This window comes from Chiroxiphia lanceolata, chromosome Z, assembly GCF_009829145.1.
Source record: "Chiroxiphia lanceolata isolate bChiLan1 chromosome Z, bChiLan1.pri, whole genome shotgun sequence".
NCBI classification, from domain to species: domain Eukaryota; kingdom Metazoa; phylum Chordata; class Aves; order Passeriformes; family Pipridae; genus Chiroxiphia; species Chiroxiphia lanceolata.
In genome coordinates this window covers 17,867,231-17,889,281 of record NC_045671.1, presented here as the reverse complement: position 1 = coordinate 17,889,281, position 22,051 = coordinate 17,867,231, and the positions used below count along the sequence as shown (strand labels likewise).

The 22,051-nt window shown below is 36.1% G+C and overlaps 2 protein-coding genes across 8 annotated transcripts in view; both read right to left on the bottom strand.

Annotated features, from left to right (window-relative positions):
• IPO11 (importin 11) overlaps nt 1-22,051 on the bottom strand; it is an 80,235-nt gene that overhangs the window by 5,607 nt on the left and 52,577 nt on the right. For 3 of the 5 annotated variants that reach the window (XM_032676462.1, XM_032676463.1, XM_032676464.1), the window contains exons 30-31: nt 4,181-4,276; nt 256-340 (exon numbers count right to left, since the gene is read on the bottom strand). In XM_032676462.1, the coding sequence (XP_032532353.1) occupies nt 256-340; nt 4,181-4,276 (181 nt within the window). Of the gene's footprint in view, nt 1-255; nt 341-4,180; nt 4,277-21,749; nt 21,859-22,051 lie in introns of those variants that run through there. The other 2 variants (XM_032676465.1, XM_032676466.1) reach the window with 2 other exon arrangements.
• On the bottom strand, nt 10,750-21,834 carry LRRC70 (leucine rich repeat containing 70). Of its 3 annotated transcripts, XM_032676472.1 has the most exons (4): nt 15,150-15,578; nt 14,842-14,843; nt 14,120-14,282; nt 10,750-13,609 (listed from the first exon to the last, which is right to left on the bottom strand). In XM_032676472.1, exons 3-4 carry the CDS (start codon nt 14,229-14,231, stop codon nt 11,676-11,678), a joined length of 2,046 nt encoding a protein of 681 aa, XP_032532363.1. In that variant the 5' UTR covers nt 14,232-14,282; nt 14,842-14,843; nt 15,150-15,578; the 3' UTR covers nt 10,750-11,675. The 3 variants fall into 3 exon arrangements, with proteins under 3 accessions (XP_032532363.1, XP_032532364.1, XP_032532362.1); XM_032676473.1 differs by lacking the exons at nt 14,120-14,282; nt 14,842-14,843; nt 15,150-15,578 and adding an exon at nt 21,735-21,834; XM_032676471.1 differs by having other exon boundaries at nt 14,120-15,578.

The following is a 22,051-nucleotide window of genomic DNA, read 5'->3' as shown; positions in this document are numbered from 1 at the left end:
TTTAATAAATTCTTTTTATATTGTCTGAGTATTGTAATGTCCAGATTTTGTGAACAATGTTTATTTTGACAACAGTCTCCAAGACGCAAAAGGAAAGCAGAAACATAAGTGTTGTGGCTGCAAGGTTTCTCATCAAAACATCCTCTTTTGATTCAAGAGATGAATTTTCCAAGAACAATAGATGAACCAAAGCCAAAAAGAATTTAGTGAAGCACATAATCAGGTCTATAACTGAATAAAAAATCGAAAACTTACCATTTTTTTCCTTTTGTCTTGTTCTGTAGGAGGTTCCTCATCATCTGTAGCTTTGGGCTCTTCAAAATGAGACATTAACATGCAGCTAAGAAGGGAATAAGAGTAGTTTTAACATGCATTACCATTAAAAATTACTTTAAAGCTCTTCTAAAAACACAAAATAGATATGAGAGAGTTTGCTGAAAGTCAGATGATCTGTTAACAAGTAATTTTTTTCTGAAAACAGTGAATCTGATGAAGCCTGAATGCATGTTTTCTGTCACCTCAATCCATGTAACAATCTCAGCTATTTTCCACATTTTAGCTTAAGATGTGGTTCTAAAATGCATTTCTGTATATAGAAAACAGACTACATGGTTTTGAAAAAGAATTAATACAGAAAAACCTACTGTTCCTAACCAGAATTTTCCATTCTTTTCAAGAAAGTGCTATACAACCACTCTATCCTATCAGCATGAAAGTCAAAGTGGCACATATACAAAGCTAGAAAAGACTTCTCATAGCATTCATGGTTTTCTGTGAGATCTTTAATATGAAGACCTGAAAACTAATAAGGGCACTGCTATTGGTTCTACACTAAAATCTAGAAGACACTGAACAATAATGTTTTAGGTGAACAGAAATGAGCTAGCTTCTGCAGACATTTACTGCTTCTAGGTAGGTAAAGCAAAGGTTTTAAATTTATTTTTTGTTTTGCTTCATGCTCAACTGGCAATATGCAAAAGCAACCACCTTATTTTAACCATGATTTTTGTAGTAAGTGTAAAAGCAGAAAATATGGAGAAAAAAATAGTTTAAATGTCAGAGGTTTTTCTGTCTCTTAAAACAGTTTGAATGCTCTTTTACAAAGACATTGATGAAAGCTATCCTATAACAAGCATGTCTTCCATTCTCTTCACATGCTCCACACTGAAAGAATTCACAAATATTCCACCATTTTACCAAATTTTTTCCCAGAAAATCTGCCTTAAAAACCAAAAGGATTTAAAAACCACTCAGGTGACAACTTGCCACTGTGTATTAGGGATGTTTTAATACATGAAGGACACAGAATTCACACACTACAAAGCACCAAGACAGATGCACATTATTGCTCACTTTCAATCCTGCACTACTGTGTGTTTTTAATTGCTACATTTCACTAGCAGGTAAAATGCCCCTTCAGATAAGATGAATAATGTATTTTAAAGTTACTAAAATGAAAAAACGTGACTTTATGTGATTCTTATATGATTTTATATGAAAATATTCAGATTTATTATGTTTATATATTTAGTTTTCTATTAACGTGTTTAGAGCTGTATGAAACACTTGCTAAACAGCATGGTAAGCAGGGTCAAATCATAGAATCATAGAATCAGTTGGGTTGGAAGGGACCTCCGAGATCATCAAGTCCAACTCTTGATCCACTACCACTACGGTTGCTAGATCATGGTGCTAAGTGCCACATCCAGTCTCATCTTAAAAACCTCCAGGGATGGAGAATCCACTACTTCCCTGGGCAGCCCATTCCAATGCCTGATCACCCTCTCTGTAAAGAAATTCTTTCTAATATCTAACCTAAACCTCCCCTGGCACAACTTGAGACCATGCCCTCTTGTCTTGCTGATAGTTGCCTGGGAAAAGAGAACAACCCCCACCTGGTTACAACCCCCTTTCAAGTAGTTGTAGAGAGTGATGCTAACACAGAAGCCATTTCTAATAAAGGGATTAGTTATTTCAAAATAATACAGCAAATTGCATGTCTCCTCTGCTTATATATGGCTTCTTTCAACTCAGTTTATTAAAGAAGGAGACAAAAATTGCAACTGCCACAACATACAAAATTCAATTAACTTTTTCAGACCTTGATAAATTTTAGGTACCACAAAGAGTAATTCAAAACACAAGAAGAGGGAGAATAAAAGAAGAGATGATGATAAAATCGGGGAAAATGTGAGCGTTGGTGAGACAAGATTAGAGCAATGGAATGCTCCTCTTCCCAGATAATCCGAGGTCTGTAAAGCTTTCTTACAATTATCACTACAATGCAAAAACATGAGTGCTAGAAAAACTCTGTATTGTAAGCCAGGGCACTGTGTAAACTTTTTCATAACCCAAATAAAATTCAATCTAAAAAGTGGCAAGATCTTTATCTCTTCCGAAATCTTATTGCTCTAACTACAACAGTTTCTTCAGAATTCCTGTTTAAACATATTCATGGCCAGGTTAAGATGTTTAAACCACCACTGTCACTTAATCTGTACAATTTCCCTGTGGAAAATTTTCCTCTTCATCCTCTAGTGGCTGCAGTTTTGTATTGCTTCAGACTTGATCTTCCCTATGCTAAACATGCACACTGTTTTACTTTCTGCGCTACAGTAATTGGCTAATATGATAATCAGTGGAGTACACATTTTTTTCTGAACCAGTTCTGGCTTAAATCATGCTTCTCTAACCTGGAGAGCCACAACAGAGCACACAATTTCAGATGTGTGCTATCACTTGACTTTCAGCTGATGTCAAAATACAATACACAAGTGTCAGAATCTTTCAAACAGCTCATTCAGTACCTGTCAATCTAAGTATGTCCTTAGTTCAGTGCAGCTATATTTTATAAAGTAAAAAAAAGGTCCAGAGTTTGGAAGAGTAGTGACAAGTTCTACAAGCCTTCAGACTTAAAATACAAAATGAATTAGGACATGGTTTTATTTATTTCTCTAGGAGAACTCTTTTCAACAAGTGCTGGCAAAGCAATATGTTTAGAAATACAAGGGACTCTGTAATATTGTCTCCAACAGTAAACAAAACACATTGCCAGACATGGTGCACATTCCCAGACTCTGGAGTTACATCTTCTTTACTGAGTTCAGTGGGAAGTACTTTAGCAAGCAATTCTTGGGCACAGTTCAGGCTCAGCATGAGTGAGGACCAGTCTCATGCACACTTGTGTACATATCACCTGTGTTATGCAGAGAAAAATTTAATAGATTGCATCTGGCTGCTCTGTGCCACCTGGGTTCAGCGCCAACCAACACCCCCTTAAGCAATCAATTAATTAGTTCAGAGTCAGTCTGTTCCATGACCAGGTAATTATCTGAGAGTTAGAAAATGTTCTGATTCTTAGCATCAGAGCATCCAGTAAATACTGTTATTAGCATACAGTATCTGTAAGAACATCCTGCAGAGCACCTTTTTTTAATGTCTTACAACTCTCAATCAATCTAAAACTCTGTAATCATTACAGAGAAAAAACAACATTAAGATCTCAGTCCAATAAATATCTTACTATTCACTGGCTTTTTAAATTTTTTTAGCTTTGATTGCCTACCGTAGGTAATCTGGGAGTCATTAGGAGATGAATGAGTGGTGCTGGGTCGAAGTGCACTCTAGGCACCCCCAACACCCACCTTCCTGCCAAGCAAACCCTTGCTCCCAGCTCTGGAAACTATCTGTTGAAAGATGTCCTGTAGCAGCCATGTGTTAAGTGGAACAACTAAAGGGAGAGAACTCTCTTGGTGGGATAGGTTTTCAAGTTCTCTAAGCTGTGAAGTATTGCATACTAGATACACTCATATGAGGCTGATGTCACACTCAAAGAAACTCTGAGCTACTACCCTATCAACACACAAACTTATTGTTTTGTAATTTTAGATATAACAGTCAAGTAAGCAAAAAGCAAATCTAAGCATATGAACATTTTAAGACATCATTTATTAGATAACTTAGTGAACAATATGAAATTATACCATCATTTTAAGCCCTCCTTCCCCCACTGCAATTATCTTCTCTCAAGACCAAAAATTTCCTCTCTTACTAAAACATTCACTCTTGAGAAAATAGAACTATTACAAGCATGTCTTAACTGCCTACAGATCTTTTCAAATCAAAACACTTCATATAAAACAGTACTGCCACTGTTAAAAAACCTAGATTTTCCACTTACTCTTTGTATGTTCCTGTTTCAGAATCTTCAGTCATAACATCATGTAGTCCTTCCACTGAAATGTTGATGATACCACAAAATTTATCTTGGATAACACTGTAAAAGACCAAAATTTATCTTGGATAACACTGTAGAAGACTAAAATTTATCTTGGATAACATTGGAAAAGAACAGGAAAATGACTTAGCTAAAGGAACTACACGTGAAATTTGCTCAATAACTGTAGAACACATTTACCAAGAGGTATTTTCTCTGCTTACTGCTTAGCTGAGCATGCTATCACACAATTAATTCAGTATTTTTTTAATTACAAAATGGCTTCAAAATATGTAAGAAACATTCTTAAATATAATAAAACCTGATGTGCCACTGTTGAAAACTCAGAAATAACTGTAAATTAATAAAAGAAAATACACATTAGCATAGGAGTCAAGAACTGAGTGAGAAGGGCATGCCCCTGCTATCAGGAAGATCAGGAGTACTGGCTTCTACTCCCAACACCATTTCTGGTATCACTATTCAATGCATAAACCTACACACAAATCCTTGAGCAGTGGCAGCTTGTAAAAATGGTATATTCCCTTACTTACATGTTTTTCTTCACCCTACTAGGCAGCTGACTCCCCAGAAAGGGGAGTAAAATCCCTGCACCCAGTTCTGTGCGAATGTCACTTCCCTGGCTGTAGAGAAAGGTGTGGTAGGATTTCTCTGCCTAAACATGGGCGCTTCCTGCCATTTGAAATACCAGGCTATTTAAGACAAATGCAAAGGGCTGGTAGATATTACTCAGGACCTGAGCACCTTTACCCAGCATGACCTGAAGGCCAGATTAGATACTCCCATAATGCCCAAAATTACACTAAACACATCTACACTTGCCCCTGCCTTGAGAATTGATGTGTCTGTAGGGTAGGGGCATCAAAACATGATCTTCCCAGGATGGATAAAGCAGGTGCCACCAACTCCTAGTTAATGGAAAGTAGCCAACTTCTGCTTCCACTCAATTTACTGCTACTGTGGATCTAATGTCAGGGATGTGGGATTGTGGGACCTTGGTGCTTGGATTCCTACTCTGTGAAGGAGTTGAGAAACACTGCAAGTGAAAAGATGTTCATCCTGGGAAAACTGAAAAACTTCCACCAACATACAGCAAAAAAAGAGAAAGGGCCTAACTGGTTATGGTAAACTATAACTCTCTTCCTGGGATTGCCATTGACTGAAGCACTTTATTGCTTCCTGTTTGCAATTTCAGGCTTAATTATCCCCAAAAGATGCTGCTGCCGCCACCACCCAATAGGCAGAAGCAGACACATTCCATTTATTTACAAGCACTGAATACTAAGTTCATGTATTGTAGTTTGATTGTAGCCGATCACAGATGAATCTATTTCTTAATATTTTTTCATTTCCTTTTCTTATTTGGGATGAAAACTGAAGACACAGATAAACTGTAGCCCCTTGTACATTAGTTACTGCATTTGAAAAACTTCTTATCAGACATACAACAAAATTTTACATATATGACTGAGTTTATACAGCAATAGATGCTTTGAAAAAAAGTTTATCAAGTTAGAATACTAAGCACAGAAAATATCTCTTTTATATTTGTTTTGATAAAATTACGATTCAACTCATGATAATTTTGTTTCCAATGAATTATTTTTGTTCACTTTTTTTTATTCAGCTACTGCCAAATGCCAGGATCTGAACTGTATTTTGTATAATCAAACTTGAAACTCCTGAATTCCACAAAATGAAAACTGACACAATTTTCATTATTTGATTGTCAGCTATGTATTTTAAAAAGATACTTTCTCCCTTACCCAAAAGCTTCCTCATCACATTCAGAACAGCAAATTCTACACGTGAGAATTCTCTGTGAAGTTCTGCAGACAGCAAGCAAACAGCAAACAAACAGCCTACCCACCTCACAGCACTACTGAAAAAGTGAATGCTGCCTACTCAGCAGCCTGCATAACAAGCCTTCAGAGACAGAGCAGATTTCCTCACAGAGTAAAAGGTTCCTTCCTACCTACACATCTCCCATTAAAACTCTTCTGCCTCATCCTTTTGTTTGAAATGCATCTCTAGGAAAATGCCATTTTCCAACATGAAAAGGGTAACAGCTATCCTCAGATTTATGACAATAGAGGACAAAGGGCATTCAACTGAGGACAACTGTGAACACTTTGCACCCTGGAAAAGTAAACTATGCCCTGTTCATACACACTATTTAAGTTATAACACAGGTTGCTGTACACTATCTGTATTACTTCTTCCTTCCAAGCTTCATGAATCATAGAATGGTTTGGGTTGGAAGGGACCTTAAAGATCATCTAGTTCCAACTCACCTTCCACTAGACCAAGTTGCTCAAAGCCCCATCCAACCTGATCTTGAACAACTCCAGGGATGGGGCATCCACAACGCTCTGAGCAACCTGTGACAGTGTCTCCCCACCATCACAGTAAAGAATTTCTTCCTAACATCTAATCTAAACCTACTCTCAGTTTGAAACCATTCTCCTTTGTTCTATTAGTAGAGTTCCTAATGAAGAGTCCCTCTCTGGTTTCCCTGTAGGCCCCCTTCAGATACTGAAAGGTTGCTATGAGGTGTCCATGCAACCTTCTCTTCTCCAGGCTGAACAGCCCCAACTTTCTCAGCCCATCTTCATAGGGAAGCTGCTCCAGTTTTCTTACCAACTTCATGGCCCTGCTTTGGACTTGCTCCAACAGTTCCATATCCTTCTTATGTTTGGGTGGGGTCTCATGAGATCAGAGTAGAGGGAGAATCACCTCCTTTGACCTGCTGACCACACTGCTTTTGATGCAGGCCAGGATTTTGTTGGCTTTCTGTGCTGTGAGCACACACTTCCTGCTCATGTTGAGTTTTTCATCAACCTTTACCCCCAAGTCCTTCTCTGCAGGGCTACTCTCAATCCTTCTTCAACCAACTTGATGAAGAATCCCTAGCTGCCAAGAAAATTTTATACTGGGAGAAGAAAAAAAAGGTTTTTAACTCAATGAAGGCATAGCCTTTTGATCAGCTGCAGGGCTAATTATGGTCAACATATTCAGGGAGGTTACTTTAATTATCCAACATGTAAATAAATACTGTAGGCATAGTGGTCATTAACTCCATGAGTTTTTTCCATGCTTGCAGATAGGCAGAAGGAGCACACAGGGAAGCCCATTTCAGTAAACTCTGTTTCCAAGGATCTATGAAAGTTCCAGAAGAAATAGAGTATAGTGGTTGAAGACCCAAAAGACTGTCTTTGATAACTGGCCTTGAAAGGACATAAAGAAATCACCGATTTCTTTACTTGGAAAGTAAAGAAATGGCACACATGAGAAATTATACTTTACTTCTTATTTTAGTAAAGGTTCATGAGAATTTTTCTTTTTTGAGGAAAACAAAGCTAAAGAATGTACAAGACCTTTCAAAATGAGGTAACTTGCCTGCAGTTATAAGTAAAGATAATACCTTCTCTTTTCTCCCCTTCCTTCTTTTTTTCCTTTACATGGGGCATGCATTTTCTTTCTACCAAAGACTCAGTGAGATGTTTACCTGGTATGAAACCATTAAACAATGGAACTATTTTTAGAATACAAGATACATGCTGGTGAAAAATAAAGATAGCAAAGACTAATGCTTTAAAAAAAACAAAGCAGCAATATAAAATGCATCAGGCCTTATTTTCATAGATGACAAAGCAAGCCAAGCAACTCAGTGTAGTACCTTTTTAAAGAGACTAAAATTAGCCTGCTTCTTTCAAGAAATGTATTAAAAAGTCATACGAGTAGATACAGAAAAGACAGAGACACTGTTTTTAGATGAAGTTTCAAAACAGAGCAGTTAATACTGTCCATACTAAAATCTTCTACCTTAAGGATGGCACCGTTTAAGCAGTTTCCCCCTTGAATTGCATATAATTGAGATCATCAATGAAACAAACATCATCAACAAGTTATAACTGGTTTTATATCTACCTAGTCTTCCTAAGTAATTAGGACAAAACCTCATTTGGTATGCAGCAAAAATAAATGGCCCACAATCAGGACCTAAAACACTCCAGAACCCAGTTTCAAAGATATAATGAATACTTTATTTTTTTAAGTACAGAAAGGATATTTTATGCTGCCTGTTAATATAATGCACCTTGCCTATAACAAAAATAAAATTTACCATTTAGGGCAGCGTCTACCTGAACAATCTCAAACCTTTTATTTCAAAGTTTGCATAATTTTTTAGATAAAAGAATAAAAGCTTTGCAAAGGAAAAACCAGACCACATCTGTTCTGGAAAAAAGTATTCATTTTTTCTCACTCTGTTTATAATTTCTAATACACTCAGCTCTGTATTCAACTTTTTTATTATTCTGAGGTTTTATGTAAAAATTCGCAATTTTTATTTCAATTACACAGATAAATACTGTAGACAAAGCTTTATCATCATCTTAAAACATATGTCATGATGAATGTTTAGTGGTTTTTAAATAAAATGGACCCCATGTCTCCTATGCATCTCCCTCAGAAAGCAAAAAAATATCTGTATGGGAAAACATACTTTTTTAGAGATTAAAAGAAAAACAACATAATTTCTGCTTTTCTATATTCACCAGGGGAAGCAATAAACAGTTTGATTTCATATCTTTACTAGTGTACGGATTTGAGAAAGATTAATTCATTCTTTATTCTTACCTCATTAGCTAAGGAAAGAAGTAGAGAGGGACAAACGGAGATTACTTTGCACATACTGTGAGCAACATAAATGAGCAACATAAATGATTAGTACACCACACCCTCCCTTAGGAGCTGCACAGTACTAGGGAGCTCCTACAGCAATAAAGTAGCAGCTAAGACAACATTTCCAGGGGAGCCCTATGACTCACTAGCATGATCTCCATGAAACACCATTTTGTTTCATGGGTGCAGACTCACCTAATATAGCTAAACTAAGTCTTCTAATGTATTCTCTAATGATTTTAACAGACATATGAACCACATGTGTACATGAAAAGATCTGTTTCCTGGTGTGAACATTTAAATACAAAAGATACTAACTGCAAAAGAAAGGCATTTCCCTCACAATTGCATAATGAATTTCTCAGTTCCTTGTTAGTCTAATCCCTATGTTGCCAAGCTGGATTTTAGAGGATATCTCCACTAGAAAGGATGGCTTTCAACCGCTCCAACTCCCTGCTTGCACAAACAGCTGTGAAAGCACTGGTTTCCTTTCATGCTCCATCGCTACAGATGGTGAGACTCATATCTGGCAAACAACTCCTATAGCAGCTTGTCAGTGAAAAGGATGCACCTTCAGAGGCAATCTCTGGTGATTTTCTGCAGAGAGCAGCTGTGGACAACAGAGCCTAAAATAACAGCGCTGCTCCCTGCCAGATTTCCTTGAGAATTAGGTATGATCAGTCTCAACCTTTTCCCACTCCCAAAACTCCTCTGTAACCAAGGCATAGAAGCATTTCTAGCAAGGAAAACCTAACTAGTTTCTACCAAATTTCAAGTCCATTATTTCTGAAGACATCTATATAAAATTGAAAATTTAGAAATATAGGACACAAAGCTGCTGAATTTACGACTGTGCAACTGTGAACCTACTACTCACCAGTTGTGCAGCTGTTCCTAAATGAAAACAAATTTAATATTTATCACAAGGAATTATGTAGGAGACAGAACGTAACAAAAATGGATTAAAAAGGAAGGGACTGAAGTGGATTAGTCCCTGAAAAAAAACCCCAACATAAATTACAGCCAGTGTTTTCCCTGCTTAAAAGCATTTGCCCATTACACTTAACATCTGATCTACAAGTAGAAAATTATTTTCTCTACTTAAGCAACCCAAAACAGTTTAAACTTCTGTTCAAGCAGCTGAATTGAGTGTTCCTTATAAGTATTTGATCTATTACAGTAAATTTGATTTGATACAGTAAATTACAGTAAAATACAGTATTACAATATACTAACCTGGTATTTCATTACATTCAATTGAGACACATAACAAGCAACAGTGAAGACACACCTGCACATTCACACCTCTCAGCGCAGTCAAGGTTTATATACTTTTTGTATTTTCACTCCTGGAAAAGAACTGCAGACGGACAAACACAATAACAGGAAGCTGCACAGCCCAGCCAAGCACATGAGTTACACCAGCAGGAAGCAGGCGGGAGAGAAGAAGAAGCCTCAGGGCAGTTCTAGCTCATCTAGAATGCCAGAGTCTCCAGGTAGGAGCCTGGAACGGTAACATACCTCTACACAATTTATATCGACACCATGGAGGAGAGACTATCAAAGCATTGTTCCCCACTTTTCCTTGAATGAAGTGATTTAACTGTAAACTGTGTAACTTAAAAGCCACATAGTTGAACTAAAACATAGGCCTGTAGAAGACAAACAGTATCTACAAAAGTAAGTCCTATTAGTTGAAAATAAAGCTACCGTACAGTAGACATAACCTGACAATATCAGAACATCAATATTTGAAATAGAAATAAAGTGTTAAAATCAGTGAAAATTAAATAGGAAAATATCCATATTTTTAAGATGAAGCCTTCACTAGGAACATGTATTTTGACCTGACACTTCCAAAAATGTAAATAAGTTAGCAATTAATTTAGCATCATGTATTTACAGTGTAGTGTATTTCTTCAATTTGTACCTCTTATCTAGCCAAAAAGTCCCTCAAACTATTACTACATAGATGACAAAGTATCTTTTATTGAAAGTAATTAACCAGTTCTATTACCTTAGACATAATAAACTTGTTCAATTTTTCAATTCAACAGAAACTTGGGTTCCCTTAACTCCAGTTTGGGGTATTTAATAAAATAATACAGATACACACTAACAAAAAAGTCACTTTAATATATTTATTACACAGACTGAATACACAACTTTGTATGTTAAAATATGTTATAGGTATTAATAAAATTTGTCTAGTTTTAAATTATTCTCTTCCTCGAGAGTTGGAACATTCCAGCAGTAAATATGCTCACTTTTTTTCCCACTGTGCTTATTAATAGGAGGCAGGGTAAAAACTGCATTAAATACATAAAGCACTATTTATTTTCTCATTCCCCAAGACTCTTTAGCTTTGTGATCCTACTAAGAACTGATGTTTTGCTTGCTTCAAGCTTCAAGTTAGCTATGGAATTTCTGTAGGAACATACTAAGTATTGCAAATTAAATAAAAATGTACTTTATACTGCATGTATACTTCACCTTTAGGTGAAAGATTCCTAAAAACAGGGACAGAGGATAATAAACTTATCTGTGTCAGATTTAAATGACACATAATAAAATAATAAACTTCAAAACATTCAGGAAGCAAAAAAAAAATGCAGAACTCAAATTGTGCCATTTTCCACAATCATATCAGGCAGTTGCTTTTAATCAGTGAAGGTATTTTTAGAAAATTGAGTTCTTGATTTCTTGACCTTTCATATCACAGTAAAGTTAACACCAAATAAATTGAGATAAATTACAATGATGAATGTTCAAACAGTATTACCTGTGCCTGACTTTCTGATGCTGTTCGTTTGAGCAGCCTAATTTGGTCCAGTTCTGAATGTACCACTGATTTCTGAGTTAGAGACTGCACTGGGTCAGTTATGTTATATCTGCCAGGCTGATAAAAGCCATAATATTCTATTCTCTTTTCCCCTGAATTTTCCAGCACCTTTAGTTTCTGCTTAAACTGAATAATTTTACAGGTTAAGAACAGGATTACAGCACAAGCCAGAATGAAAAAGGCTAATAAAATGTCAAAAGCCTGACTCAGCTTTTCAACCTTTTGTGTACAAATCAGGGATGTTTTTAATGACACAGGAGCAACATCTTTTGGAAATAAATCTTGTTCTTCTACAGTTCTGTTAGTAGATATAATCTGTGTTGGTATTTGCACTGGTAAAGTTGATAATACTGTAGTTGCCTGTGATGGAATTTCAACAGCATTTCCTTCATAGGGCAAAGGGGTAGCTAATGTAGCTGTAGTTCCTTCCCAGAAAGCAACATATTTTGTTTCTGCATTGACAAACTGCTCAAGTTTCTGACTCTTTCCTTTTTGCCACGCCATCAGCAACATGGTAGCGCTGCGATGGACACCCATAGATCCCAGACTCCAAGCAGTCTCTGGGCTGGCAGTAGGGCTAACGCAGTTTGAAAACTGAGTCCCCTTAATGTAATGCAAAGGTCTACCACGCATACTCTGCGGATTCTGACAATGAATTCTTACAGAAATGGGAGACAATGCCAGCCAATTAAGTAACCGAAGCATTTTGCAGCTGCAGTTCCAAGGATTAGAATTTACCTGAAGGTGAGTCAGAGATACTAAAGGCTTGAGCACTTCAGGTTGTAACTCTGTAATATTATTAAATGCTAAACTGAGCATTTTAAGTGACTGTCCCATTTTTTCAAAGGTACCATCACCAATACTGGCTATTTTATTTCTGTCTAGCTGCAGATACATTAAATTGTTTAATACAGTAAAAGTGCTGGAATTTATATTTTCCAAATCATTATAACTTAAGATTAACTGGTTGAGGTTGTTTAATCCAAAAAATCCATTTACAGCAATACATTTTAGCCTGACATTTTTCAAAGACAGATATCTAAGCTTATTAAGTCCTTTAAATGCAAAAGACTGTATCGATCCAATAGGATTGTGAGACAATGAAAGTCTTTCAAGATTTTTGAGCTTTCCAATAGCATTTGATGGTACAAGTTTTAAGCTGTTACCTTCAAGAAACAAATATGCAAGGTTTTCAAGATGATGAAATGCTGAATCTGATATCCATGAAATCTTATTATTGGCTAGGTTTAGTGTTTGGAGACTCATCATACCCAAGAAAGTCCCACTTCCAAGGACACTGAGACGATTTCTTTGAAGCGATAAATACCTAACAGAAAAAAGATCACTAAATAATCCTCTGGGAAGAAAAGCTATTTGATTATTCTGAAGGTATAAACAATGAAGATTGGAAAGGCCTTCAAAGATTCCTGGATCCAGGCGTTTAATATTATTGTTATTGAGATGCAAGTAGCACAGTTTGGGGAGCTCCACAAAAGCTTTTGGGTGTACATACAGAATACTGGAGTTATCCATGTGGAGTGCAGCAAGCTTCTGAAGCCCTCTTAGTTCATTTGGAGTCACATGTGATATATTATTTCCACTGAGGTACGCAAGAATTGTCGTTTTTGGTAAGTTCCAAGGGATGCTCGAAAGCCCTGCATTACAACAGCTAACTTGTCTCCCTGTGCAGAGCTGACAAGCAGATGGACAGCCAAAAGCCTCCTTCTGAAGCAGCAACAAAAAAACCCAGTTAAGTATATACAGGAATGCTCCTGGGTAGGGTGGAGAACTTTGCAGAACACACATATCCCTGTCATTGGCCTTCTTACTCATCTCTGACTTCGCTAGTAGAGATAAAAAAAAGTACATGAATATCATTAATTCAAATATATTAACTGTATAAATATTAATTATTATTAAGTAATTAAATCTATGTGTACAGTCTTTAAAATATTACCAGTCTCAAGACTGGTATTTTACACATTCTCCTTTCATGACAAACAAGCAGTTTAAAACTTAAACTTACTAAGTCTGAAAAAAAATTCACTACACTGAAAAAAAATTTCAAAGTAAATGAACAATTAAATAAATGTACTGCCAACCTAGCCAGAAAACATTTAATTGATTGCAGCATAAAAGCATCTAGGCTGCCAAAATAAGAGCTTCTACTAAATTAAAAATACTATTTATTAACTACTTTTTATAATCAGAAATTACTAAGAAATGTTTTAAAAGCATTCAAACAGAAATGCTGACTGTAAACAAGTTTCCTTTCACTGGCGGCTCATTTATAATTTAAATTTTATCTTTATAAAGCTCAGTTACAGTCAAAACAGATATAAACAATTCCTTACCCCAAATCTGAAATTCATTATTTCCATTATTTTGCTGTTTGTAGTTCATTGTAGTATAAGCTGATTGACTATACTCATCTGTGAAACCTTCGTAAAGGCAGTATTGCTGCATACTGTATCACTCACATTTTGACCCAGGACTTGCAACAGTTTGCTCAGGAAACTAAGAAAGAAATGCTTAAAGTCAGGTTGTCATGGATACAGGAAACCATGGGACAGGAAGCCATTTTATCTGTGCTTCAGAAGTATTGTTGGAAAGGAAATCTCAATGATTTTTTTTCTAGAAAACCAAGAACTATCTTAGTATGTAACTGCTGCTTTTTGTTTTGTACTAATTTTTAATCTACTGATTTAGGAGAGCTCAAAAGAGTTTTATCTTAGTCAGGTATAACTTTCAGAATAAAGCATAATTATTTGTTAAAAGCACTATTGCATTACCTGTAACTTTTTTATCTTTTAGCCAAAATCTGAAATGTTTTTTTTAAATCAACAGCAACACTTATACTGTTCCACTGTTCTCTCTCTCTCTAACGAGCCAAATTACATCCATCACGCACACGCACACGCACACACGTTCCAGTGGCCCAGCCAAGAGGGAGAAGTCGACAGTCTGGAGGGAACAGCCCCAGTGCCCCCCTACTCTGGCAAGGCACAGCCTGCCAGCAATTCCAGGAAACCAGGAAATCTTAGAGATGGGAACCACATGATGTGGTGCTAAAAACTGCTATGTGTTTCAGACTTGACCCAAGCACTTTGTTAAATCTCATTTTGGGTCACCATTTTTAAAGCAATTTATCCACAGAGGACTATGGTCCTGAGAGCCACACCTTTGGTCCACAACTTTTGTTTCCTGCAGTGTCCCTTGTGCAGATAAACACTTAGTGCAAACATGGACCGTAAATATCCCCCTTGCCTGAGGACTGGAGATTACATCCTCAGTTTATCCATCACAGCATCAAAATACTTGTGAAATCCAGTCACATCATCAAAGCAGGAAAGCGGAGATTAAGTCCACAAATAGCAACGTAACTAAATCCACGAATTTACTGCAACAAGATCTTCTGTTCAGCAAAACAAAGAGGACAAAGCCCATTAGTAGCCATAGCCTAGGAAGAGGCACAACAGCAGGAGAATAAAGTCAGTTCAGCTACAATGATCTCACACAGGAATGATGAGTAGACCTAAAGGGTAAAATATAACCCAAATGTCTTAGGCTATATAATCCAAGCTGAAATGCATGAAACGCATGAGAAAAGGAAACTGAACAGACAAGAACATGCTTTTGAAGAAGTTTTCTTCCAAATATCTTATCTAAAATAAGAAACCAGTATGACCAGTAAAATCGGTCCATGGGCCATTTTAGACAAAGCCTGTATCAGTTACAACACAGAATTAGATCTGCATTTGGCTCTTTTTTCCCTGCAACCAATAAATAAATAGGAAACTAACTGTTCTTTAGATTTAATTATTTATTTTCACACTTTAATTTTTTCACATATTTAACATGACTGTTGATTTAAAGACTCTCCAAGCTGACCCTGCTGAAATCCCAAATCTTCGTTCACAAAGCCCAGCCATGATGATTTAAAGAAAAGTAAAATAAAATGGCATGTCACCTGCTTAAAGGGAAAGCACTACATAGTTTTGACTGTTCACAGGAAGACTGGTGAATTATCCCGGATATGGAGGACAGAACACTAGGAGTAATTGAAAAAGATTAACCAGATCAAATAGAGCCACATGAGGGGAAAGTCACAGATTGACCAAAAATGAAAAGTGACTTCAAAGAGCAAATTATCTTCTACCTAAGATAGGTAGGGAGGCTTCACTACCTATAGCTTATTTATGTTGATACTTATATCTTGGAAAAAAAATATTTCTTCCAAGATGTGCTATGTGAAACAACCCCTTAAGGCTCAGGGAAGTAAGCCAAATTTAAAAAAAAAAAGTTTTACAAGGCAAATCTTAATAGATCTCACTTTTTGCAAAATGTCAAAAGTAACATATGTTGAAAAACTAAGGGAATTGATGAAGCTCTACAGGGTATCAGATAGCATGAAAATTTAGAGAAACTAGTAGAGTAGTGGCCAGATAAATGACACCATTTTGGGCAAAACCATAAAAAAGACTGGGATACACAGGTAATTTGGATCAATGTTTCTCAAACTGGTTTGTACCTAAACAGTAAAATTCATTACTAATTGAAAACTAAAGAAATAAAGCAGGAAGCCCCAAGCATTTATTTCCAACAAACTTAGGCAGCTCTCATAGTGATATATTTTATTCATTGCAAATTTTGTTCTCTAGTGAGAGACATACTAGGTTTGTACCTGAACACAGCTTTACGTGATAGCAGAGAAAATTATTTTTGAATCCTCAAGTGAATTTTAACTTAACATGCTAACATTGATAAAGTTACTAATGTCATTGCTTTTTAACATTAAAACCTAGTTCAACAAGGACCCCTTGTCACTACAAGCACGAAGTCTGAGTAACAGCAATTTGTCAAACTGTGCATAAAACAACAGGTCAAAGTAACTGAAAGAAAATACAAGCACTGCACCCAGTTCAGTCTTTCCAAATGTTAGATTAAAGTTAATGTAATTTATGTTAGCATATAAGCTACCATAAAATAGTCATGTGAATCCCTTTTATGTATAGCAGAAAATATGCAACAAGTTCAAAAACAGAGTCTAAAGTCAACTTCTGAAGAGTGCTTTCATTCTCATAAGCACTAGAAAATTATGTTAAAGTTCACAAACAAGGACAATCAATTTTTAGCACTGTAATTACTCCTTTAAGCTTTTAACAGTGAAACCATCTGTTGCCCTCCCACTGTGTAATTTAGCAAGTACCTCCTTGCAGGTCTTCCCTTCCTTCTACCTTTATTCTCCACAAGTATGCTATTATAAAACTTCTTGTTTTGTTTTCAAATACCTACTTCCTTCTGCCCACATTGTCTCCAGATATGACCAAAAATCAAAGTAATTCAGGTACTAACCAACTGCTTGGGTAGCATACACATCAACATTTAACTAACAGCCAGTAGGTAGGTAAATTGTGGACACCTTACTAACTTCTCAGATCCCAAAATTCTTTTTTTTCTATTTATCATCTAGTTCATCTAAACATTTCTGATTGTCTCAAATATTGCAGATTCCCTCTAGTACATTATATTTATTTAAGTAAAAATCTTGATTTGCTGCTTCAGTTACTGAAAATTTCTCTGTTCCACAGAGTAAAAAATACAGAATTATTTTTCCCAGTGAGGAAAAGAAAACAAGTTTCCATTCTATAATTCTTATTTGACTTTAGACTCTAGTAAAATAATATGACAGAGAGGTTTTGTGAAACTAAGAGCTCACTTTGAGAAAGTGTTCAAATGAATTTCTTTTCTTCATTCAGAAAATAAAGTCTTCTATGAAGCAACCAGTAGGTAAATGAACAAAACAGTAATATAAAAACATTGGCCATCAATGAAATCCACAGATGTGATATGCTGGCAATAACTACAGTTATCACTTTAGCCTTTGCTATTCACTGCAATATTTTGTATACTCTGTTCAAACTATCAAAGCAATAAGAAGTGTACTCAATATGAATTTAACTCAAACCAAAAGACTTAAAGAACACAAAGCACTTTCCCAAATTTCAAGCAGAATAAATAATTCACTTTCTAGAAATTGATTCAAAACTAAATCCAATTGCAAAGCAATACTCTGCCTGCTAGTTTAGGAGACAGGATGGGCATACACTTGGCGTTAGCAGCTGATAGCTTCCAAATATTTAACAAAAAGAGTAGTTCCTAAGAACTACTACAGATAATACCCACACACAAAATACAAAAGCTTTGCTTTAAAAATACAAACATTCTTTACACTTAGGCACTTTTTGTAATATCAAAACCTGATGTTCTGTTTTAAACTTTTACCTTCTCACTAAATTGTATGAATATGAAACATTATTTTTCAAGACACTACTTCTGTGCAGAAGCTCTTGTAGTGACATGAGTTGTGATATTCATCACTTTTGGTATCTTACCATAATAGTCTGGTTCTGCTAAAAAAAGTCACAAAAATCTCAGCTACTCTAAGGCAGTCTCAAATTTCACAGAGTATAGGGCAGAAAGATAAGCAGATGTACCAAAACAGCTCAAAACAAGCTCAGCTGCAAAACCAGCTGCAAAACCAGCTGCAAATCTCTTCTTTTTAAAATTTGTTAAAATCTTGCGATTTTTATACATTTTTAATAACATGCTATACTTCAGTCACTACTTACTCAATAACCAATTTGCAAACATGTAAAGCTCACATTACAAAGAGTTTGAAGAAAGCTAGTCGGTCTGTTATCAACTACTACTGTCTTCTATATAATGAAAATGGTCAATTTTAAGGTAAGTCGTATTTAGAAGAGTTTTAGGAAAGATTTCTGAAATTCTTTATACAGGTCACAAACAAAACAAGACAGCAGCAGCAACCGAACCCTTATGACTGCAGTTTGTTCTCTGCAGCAGTTCAGCTCAATAATTCCTTGCCGTCACTTGGTATATTTTTCTTTGAAATCAAGGTTTATGGGTCTTAGGGGAAAAGATAATATGTACCTGACCAGTCCATACTAGCAATCAGGTACAGGAGGAAAATTAACAGATATTGAGAACAAGAAAAGTTTGATGAGTGCATCCTTTTGCCGGCGCTGTAACGGGACATGCAATTAAGGAAGTGGCAGTACTCCATGTAACCTTCTGAATTATGCAGTCTCTGATAGTTAAACTAAGACCAAAGTCACATTTTTCACACTTATCATTAAAACTGCACTGTTACCTGTCAGGCAAGGAAAACAAATCCAAGGCCAAACACTGATGACAACTGCAAAATCATAATTTAAAGAGCTCCTTTAAATGCTAATAGTCTATTAAAGGTGTGGGTGAGCACACCTTTGACTAGAGGGATTAAAAAAATGGAGGGGAAAACAGGGAAATGGCTCCTGAGTATCATTTCTATACAGAAAGGAGGATGTACAAGTAGTTATGTAAGGAATTCTGACTTTATAAATGAGGGCATAACTACCCTGAGGAGAACATGACATTTTATTAGGCACTTTCTTGTCATTTCCTAACATTACATATAGACAACTTCTTGAGAGGAAAATTAAAATTTCTAAGTAATTTTAACAAATGACAGAAGCAAAACTTCTATAATAACCTAATGAAGATTTATAATTACATACTGTAAGTACTTATACTCACAAAATGCCAATTATCTAACTGACAGAACTCATTCTGGCTGACATTTCAGACTTGATACACAGTGAGAAAAAGCAGACATTCATTTACACAATGATTAGAAATGAGCAGAGAAACCTGGAAAACCTCTTAACCCTTTCCTCACAATAGATAAGCATATTTGACTTAGGGGGGCAAAATTAAAACTGCCACTAGTCATGTACTACAAATCAAAATGAAGAAAGAAGAGAAATTAAAATACTTCATATTTCAAGTTCAGCAAGGTCTCCTCTACTGTAGAGTGGCTCCACTAGAGGTTCCACTCTACAGCGGTAAGACCACCAAAAATGAGCCTGTCCTCAAGGACCAAAATTAGTGGACTGTTTTGGAAAGCACTTACTTGGAGTAAAAGCAAACTTGGCAGGCTCCCATTCAAGAATGACAGACACAGCACAAATAACACTCACTTGCAAAAGGAGAGTGCTTAGCTTTCAAGATGGTGTCAAATGCTACCAGTGCTATGGTTAGGTACCACGCCAAACTCTACTAATCACTGACATTATAATTTTTCCATATTCTGTTTCCATTTCCATATTAGAGAATAAATATTCCTATCACTCTTAAGCATCTTTCAGTATGGTTCATGTTCTACTAAAATACACAGAGAACAATTACAGGAATAAAAAAGAAAACTACTTTGCTAAATAAATCATTAAAAGCTTTCGATAGCACAAGGAATGACATTCCAAAACACTGTAATGTTGACATTATACAAAGTGACAGAAATGCAGCAAGCAAGCTGATTACTTCCACATGTATCTATCTGTACGAGAAAGGGACACAGTACAATTTTAGCCAGTTTGGTCTCAGGAAATTCAAAGAATGCTGAAGATGTGTATGTCAAAATGCAGAACCCTACATAGTTATAGGGGCCCACACCTTTTCCACAATGGCCTAAATAAGAAGTAGACTACTACTCCTGATTATGTTCACTGGGCACTACTTTAGGAATCACAGGAATATCTAATAAAACTCAACTACATCTTGAAGAGTACTCTTGAAGCTGTAGATTCACAAACAAGCCATTCAGACTGTAGACAAGCTGGAATACGACTGAACTAGACAGGAAATCATGACATTTGTTATTTTACTCACCCAGGTTGCTGTCATCTCTCATGTCTCACACTGTAGCTCAGATACAACTGTCCTCCATAGAACTGAACTTGAGAGACACTGCAACTCCACAAGTGCATCCTAAGTCCTTACTGCCTAAATCTTGTTACTGGACCCTACTGCTATATACAGCAGGTTAAAGACAAAGGTCTTAAACTTATTTTATGAAGAGTTTTTAATAAATTAATTAAAATGCATGTGGACAGATATGAGTCACAGGAAGCAAGAAGACAAAGCATGGAAAATAATGCTGATGCATGTATCTATCAGACACAAAAATTGCTAACATTGATTGAGTAGACTTGGATAGCAAATGCAGATAATTATATAGTGTTTAAATTTATGCAAAATCCCTAAGTAATACCAGGAAATTACTACTATGTGAAAAGGTGCTGCAAGAACTAATCAGGAAAGCAGCATTGTTCTTTTTTTAATATGAACTTCTAAACACTAACATGATGTGCAGCTGTAGGAAGATAAACAGGATGCTAGATGGAAGGACTATATACACACCAGACTAAAATGCAACACTGTTGATAACAAAAACATGTATCTCTGCATCTCCAGATTATATCACCTAGACAAGAAAGTTACAGTATGGCCAATAAATTGTCACCTGCTCAGTCCAACTAAATGGCCCAAGAACCACTGTGAACAACTGCTGTGCAGTGAATCCCGTCTTATCTGCTCTAAAATCGTCCACTCATGATACTGTCAAAGGTGTTGTGTTTGAAACAGGAAATTATTTGTCATACTGGTTTTAAGTGAATAAAGATGGAAGTTTTATCTTCCCCTAAAATGCAGAAAGTTCGAAGTCCACATATGTATAATTATAAACATGATCACTAATTAGAGAAGTACCTAAAAGCAATGAAGTAATACTATAGAGTTTAGAGGGAGAATAAAAAAGGTCACTGTTTAATACTTTCCACAACATTTTATCCATAAAACAACTCAGATGGAAGAATAACAATACATGTTATCTTCATTTTTCCCCCAGTACTTTTGTCTACTCCCTCCCATTCCTCTCTAAAATAAACTGATGCTTTGCCTGTAAGTTAGAGGAAGCAACTGGCAAAAGGAAAAAAATCCTCAAACACTGCTAGACACAGTGCAGATGCCTGTTTCCCTTACAGCAGAATCTTGAAAATCTGAGCTTACTACTGGTACCAACCCTGACCATCATACAGCAGCAAGATGAAGCAAGAATCTCACCCTCACCTTGGCCTTCTGAGACAGCCTATCAGCCATTCTCAGAAGGCAAATTTCTGTTCTGTCTCTGCAGCTGAGAAATCTTGAAATGACTTTGGATATCCAAAGCAATATCTAATCAGGAACCTGGTTACTGAGGCATTCCAAAAGAAAAAAAGTGCTTTAGTTTTTTTGAAAACATTGTTTATATTAAACAAAACATTTTGTTTAAATACTATATTATATTTAGAACGTTTTTGCTTTAACTCTGCAAACGGACTTACAGAAGAAGCTTGCTTTTCAAAACTTGCTTTTAACAGAAGTTTCAGATGTAGGATGCAGCAAGC

What these genes read in the sequence shown, in the direction of transcription:
- LRRC70 (XM_032676471.1), bottom strand. Translation starts at nt 14,231, where the DNA reads ATGCAGCAATACTGCCTTTACGAAGGTTTCACAGATGAGTATAGTCAA. An exon ending in TAATGAATTTCAGATTTGGG is followed by an intron (nt 13,610 to 14,119) that starts GTAAGGAATTGT and finishes TATCTCTACTAG; the next exon opens with CGAAGTCAGAGATGAGTAAG.